The 5,430-nt window shown below is 59.7% G+C and overlaps 1 protein-coding gene across 1 annotated transcript in view; it reads left to right on the top strand.

Moving 5' to 3' along the window:
- Nucleotides 1-1,261: 1,261 nt before the first annotated feature.
- PKDCC (protein kinase domain containing, cytoplasmic) overlaps nt 1,262-5,430 on the top strand; it is a 38,463-nt gene continuing 34,294 nt past the window's right edge. The window contains exon 1 of the mRNA XM_027893504.1: nt 1,262-2,186. Within this exon, the coding sequence (XP_027749305.1) occupies nt 1,524-2,186 (663 nt within the window). The 5' untranslated portion in view covers nt 1,262-1,523. The remainder of the gene's footprint in view (nt 2,187-5,430) is intronic.

Raw genomic sequence — 5,430 nt, 5'->3', positions numbered from 1 at the left:
GGGCCGCGGGCGGGCCGTGCTCCCGGTGCCTGCGGAGGGCTCTCGGGAAGCAGCGACAGAAAGGCTCCGAGGCTGCTGGGAGAGACGGTCCGTCTCCACATCCCCTGCCGAGGCTGCCTCCGCCCGCCTCCTCTCGGTCTCGCCGCTGCCTCGGGTCCCCGGGCGCTTCCCCGCGCGTCTGGGCGCCGACAGCGGGAGCTGAGGTTCCATGAGCTCCAGTTTCTGTCGGTACTGGGGGAAGCGCTGGCGATCACAGCTCGCTGGTTCCCGGGAACCGCCGCTGGGGTGATTTTGTGTTTGGTTTTTTTTTTTTTTTTTTCCCCCTTCATTGTCTGTCCGATGTGTATTACCGAAATGTCTCGTTCCTTTCCCTTATTGGAAATGATTTCCCGCTTCCATTGTGGTGAACTTTGCCTCGCCTGACTCTCTACGGCTTTTCTCTTGTTGATGGTCTCTCCTTTGTGGAAGTTTCGCGGGCTGATTGTATTTGTTAATTAGTTGCTAACAGCATCGTAATGTGGGCTTGATGGATAACCATGTCATTAGCGCTCACCCCTGCAATTCACATTTCCAACAGGGCAGGAGCTACCCCATGCCGAGCCCGTGATTTGTGACCGTACTTTCCAATGGGTGACACGCAGCCCCATCCCCTCTCTCTCTTCTCCTATGCCGCGGCTGGAGGGGGCGCGACCGATGCAATTTTCACTCCGAATGACAAACCCAATAGCTCCAGGCTGCAGCCGCCTCCTCTACCTTTATTTTGGTAGGGAAAATGTATCGGAGCCTCCCTCCTTTGTGTGGCTCTGTGGGTACGTGGGCGCTTGCACAACACCCCCCCCCACACACACACCCCGTGGCTGCCTGAAGGGAGGCGGACACAAGGGCATCCCGCACAAACCGCTGCCGGGGCGACTTTCTCCGAGCTGCCCGAACACGAGTAGGAAGCACCACAGCTCCGCAGCTCCTACCCCACCCGGCGGCAGCGCCCCGGGCCCGCCCTGCCCGGCAGCCCCGGCGGTAGCTCACGACGGGGGGGTCCGCCCGCCTGCCCCGCCTCTCCCCGCGCCTTCCCCGCCGGGGGGCTCGGCCGAGCCTGGGAGATGTAGTCCCAGCTCCCGGGCTCGCCGGCGGCCGGCGGGACTTCTCCGGGGGACTACGTTTCCCAGGCCCCCCTGCTGCTCTGCCGGACCGCGGGAAGGGCCGGGCTGTCAATCAGCGCGCGTCGGCGGGGGCAGCGGGACGGGGATCCCCCCCGCCCTCCCCGTGTCCCGCTAATAATAAGTGCTTCAGAGCCTTAAAAGCAGGGAGGCAAGTGTCATGCGGGCGCGCCGTAAGGGGCTGAGCTCCGGCTGAGCGCCCGGGGCCGTTCTGCCGCCGGCATAGCCAGGAGGAGAAAAAAAAAAAAAAAAAAAAGAGAGGAGAAAAAAAAGGAGTTAAAAAAAAAAAGCCTCGGAGCTGGTTCCCGGCGAAGGGGCGAAAGGAGAGAAGCCCGAAGGGCTGGACAAGCCGTCAGCGAAGTGGCGATGAGGCGGAGGAAGACGGCGGTGGCGGCTGGCTGCTGCCTCGCCTTCCTTCTGGGTACCCTGCTCAACCTCCTCTTCATCCCCGGCTCCGAGCACCCGCCGCCGCCCCGCGATGAGGTGCCCCCCTCCCCGCCCGGCGCCCCCCTCTACCCGCCGGAGGAGGAGATCGGCGGCGGCCAGGCCGCCCTGGCGCGGCAGATCCGCGAGCGCTACGAGGAGGTGCTGCGCTACCGGCAGCACCGGGCGGCGGCGGCGGGGCGGCGGCCGCTGCGGCCGCGGGAGCGGCGCCTGATGGACCTGGCGCCGCCGCGCACCTCGGCGGAGCAGCCGCGGCCGCCGGGGCCGCGGGGCCGAGCGGCGGCGGGGCCGTGGGCGGGCGCCTCGGCCGAGCTCTCGCTGGAGCCGCCGCTGCTGGGCTGCCGCGACATCCGCGATGTCAGCGGCGTGCAGTACCTGGGCTCGGGGTACACCAAGGCGGTCTACAAGGCGGTCCTCAACCGCACGCTGGCCGTGGCTCTGAAAGCTGTGGACTTCGGCGGGCACGACATCGCCCACTGCGTGCGGCAGTTCTCCGCCCTGGGGGACTGCTACCGCCTGGCCGCCTACAAGATCGTCAAAGAGATGATCCTGCTGCAGCGGCTGCGCCACGCCAACGTCCTGCAGGTACGCGGGTCGGGCGCGGGTGGGTCGCACTGGTTTTCCGCCCTTTTCTTAGTCCTGCCGAGGACAACCTGTCGGAGCTGCCGCCACCAATCCCAGCGTGCGCGGGGAGCGAGCCGGGACCGTGCCGCGGAGCTCCCGGGAATTTGCACACACATCCCCTACTCTGTTCCATGGGGAGCCGCAACCCCGCCGAGAGGCACGGTGGGGGCCGGCGGTCGCCGAGACAGATGCCCCTGGCACGGCGGCTCCGCACCTCCTCTCCCCATCACGTATCAGCGGGGAAGGCAGGAGGCGCGTCGATGGGCGCTTTCCGCTGGCAGCACCGGTGCTCACCCCCCGTTGACAAGTGAATCGCTCTGGCCGGGTTCGGGGGCACGGTCGGGCAACGATGCGGGATGAGGCTCGTTCCCCCTGCCGCCCGGCCGGCCCTGCCGCTCGCTCTCTGATCTCTCTTCCTTGTAAACAAAATGAATATTGAAGTGGGGAAAGGGGCGAGGGAGAAGGCCGAGGAAGAACTTGGAGATCCGAGAGTACTCCCCAAATGCGGTAAATAACGGCCGGCTTGAATGCAAGAGCCGCAGGCTCCGGACACCCCCGGAGAGAAGGCGGCGGCGGGTCACCCTGGCAGCCTCTGCTGGGGCTGCCGGCGGGCGCAGCCTCGGCGGCGGCGCCTGCTAATTCCACGCAGCCCCGGCACACGGGTCAGCCCGTGGCGTGCTCACCCAGGACAGGCCGGGTGTGAGTCCTGCTGGCCGGTGCGCCGGCACCGCGGCACTTGCCAGAAGGGGCTGCATTGTAGGACTGTTACACATCAGCATGAATCTCAGCGGGTCCATTTGGATGTAAATGCTGGTATGGAAATTCCTATTGCGTTTCGCATAGCATGAGCGTTGCAGTAGAATAAAAAATGAACGTTAGACCAGACGGTCTCACAGTAGGTGCTTTTTGAACTGAATCGGGTAAAGGAGTTTTGTGTTTCTTCTTCAGCAGCTGCAGCAGGAGTACCAGCTCCCCCACGAGAACTTCGGGTCCCAGCGATCAAAGCTCTCGAGTTTCATATACTGTTCAAAGAAAGGCTGGTCATTATTTACCCATGGCAGGAAAATAGATATTACCAACCTTCCTACCTTCCTTCCTTCCTTCCTTCCTTCCTTCCTATTTCCAAATTCGTTCTTCTGTGGTGCTAGGTCCACCTATAATGCATAGGGTGAACAACATCGTGCAGTACTCAAATACCTGTGCTCTTAGGAGGATATTAGTTGCTCCTGTTGTGCTGTGATGAATTCTTTTTGGAAAAGCCGTGCTTGGGTGCAGCCGTCGTTACTGGTTGTATTGACAGTAGGAAACACACCCTGCTTGTAAGCTCTGAGAGGATGTTTCTTTCCCCCCAGGATTTTTTTTTTTTTCCTCAGTGTAAGCGAGTTGGCCAGGTTGAACTTGAAGTGTGTGTTTTTAAAGTTGTGAGTCATTTTGGTAGGCACTAGTGTTTCTTTCCCATGTTACTCTTGTGTAGCTTTCTTCTCTGGAAAAATTAATTTGGCATTAATTTGGAGCCATCCCCCCACAGAATGGAAGGGGGGTGTGTTGTCTGTCCCCTGCATGTGCGGGCAAGGGGTGTCCTCCAGTAGTGCTGTCGAAGCTGCCCTCAGCCCTGCTCCCCTCACAGCAAACCTTGGAGGAGCTGCAGTAATTCACTCCTCCATTCTGGGATGTCAGGTGGACTCTGGAGGGGGAGGCAAAAATGAGATGTGGGGTGTCTCGTGGCAGGGAGGCTGGAGCAGAAACAGCTGGAGGATGAGCAGGCACTGGAAGCCACCAGCATTGGAAGAAACACGCCCTTCCTCCGTGCTGGGAAAACGCTCTCATGGGCAACAATCCTGTCTGTTAATTAGGGCTTCATATTTACATGCCACCCAATTTAAAAATAGATTACACTTAAATGAGAAACACGTTTTCAGTTTCGTTCTGATTTTGTGGTTGCGTTTTCTTTTCCCTGCCCTCTGGTAGCATCAGCCCCAGCGGTGCTGCCAGGCTGGGAGCAGGAGACCCCTGAGCCCCCGGACATCTCTCCCCCTCGTTGTTAAACCCGCTGCGTTCTAGGGGTGCATAGGGATGGGTTGCTGTGGCTTGAGTGAGGGTCAAATGTATGATAAGGCATTACCTTGAAAGGAGACTGTGAAAATCAACCTGACAGTGTCTGTCTAGGCACTGTCGGGGCAGAACTGTGGGCCAGGAGCAAGTCTCTCGTGTCTTGCAGGAGTTTTACAAGTGATGCAGAAAATGGGCACCGGCAAACAGTATGAATTGTATTGATTATGTATGTCTCTGTTAACATGTCAAAGGGGACGGGATCGGCCAACCTTATGTAATGGATTTTTGACTTGTTTTCAACGGAAGCCGACCCAGGCTTAGAATTCACTGTCCAGGGTTTGCTGCCGAGGTGAAGGAAATCAGTTCAAAGGCCAACATCTCCTCCCCTCCCCTGGCTTTTGACAGGCGCTTCAGCTCCTCTTGGAGCTGGAGGACCGCACTAGCTACGGATGCCAAAGGCACGATACCACATCTATTGGGCCACCAAGGGCCGGGAGCTTTCCCGTCTATGCTTCTTACCTCGCTTTTACTCCTTCTTCCCCTCCCCGGCACTCGCGGCATACCCAAATACGAGTCGGCTGCTATAAATAGCAGGAAGGACATGCCACCCTGCTGCCATCCTGCCGTGCCAAGCAGACCCGGCTGAGGCAGGTGCGGGGAGCCGGGAGGGTTTGGGCAGGGCGGCGGCACCCGCCCGGTCGCCCCTCCGGCTGCGGCCGGCGGAGTCCCCGCGGCCCCGGCCCGGGGCTGGAGGCGAACCGGGGCTGCTGAAGGCAAATCTTCCTCCGCCTCCCCACGCTGCGGGCGTGGGAGGGAGCGGCCCCAGGGACCCATCCACGCAGGCGGCCGGCAGCCACCCTGCCTGGAGCAGTAACCCTCCCTGCCTCTCCAGAGCATCCCCGGCCCCGGTTAAGGGCTAGTTGGGGTGAGTGCGTTCTTGAGTTTCTTTTGCTGGAAATAAAGTTTTGTGTCGGTTCAGTCCTAGGAAACGGGATTTTCCTGTAAATCTCTGGCAGCTGACAGCCTGAAGTGTAGTTTGTAAGATAACAGGCTTGTTCTTTACTGTCTCAGCAGTTCTCATTCTGGCCTGTCTCTTGTCAAAATCAGCTTTTTTTTTTTTTTTTTTTTTTTTTTTTTTTTTTTTTTTTTTTTT

The sequence above is a fragment of the Empidonax traillii genome, unplaced genomic scaffold (assembly GCF_003031625.1).
Source record: "Empidonax traillii isolate 1590-97213 ecotype Southwest subspecies unplaced genomic scaffold, ASM303162v1 scaffold391:size1093220, whole genome shotgun sequence".
Taxonomy (NCBI): domain Eukaryota; kingdom Metazoa; phylum Chordata; class Aves; order Passeriformes; family Tyrannidae; genus Empidonax; species Empidonax traillii.
This window is presented reverse-complemented; position numbering and strand designations above follow the sequence as displayed.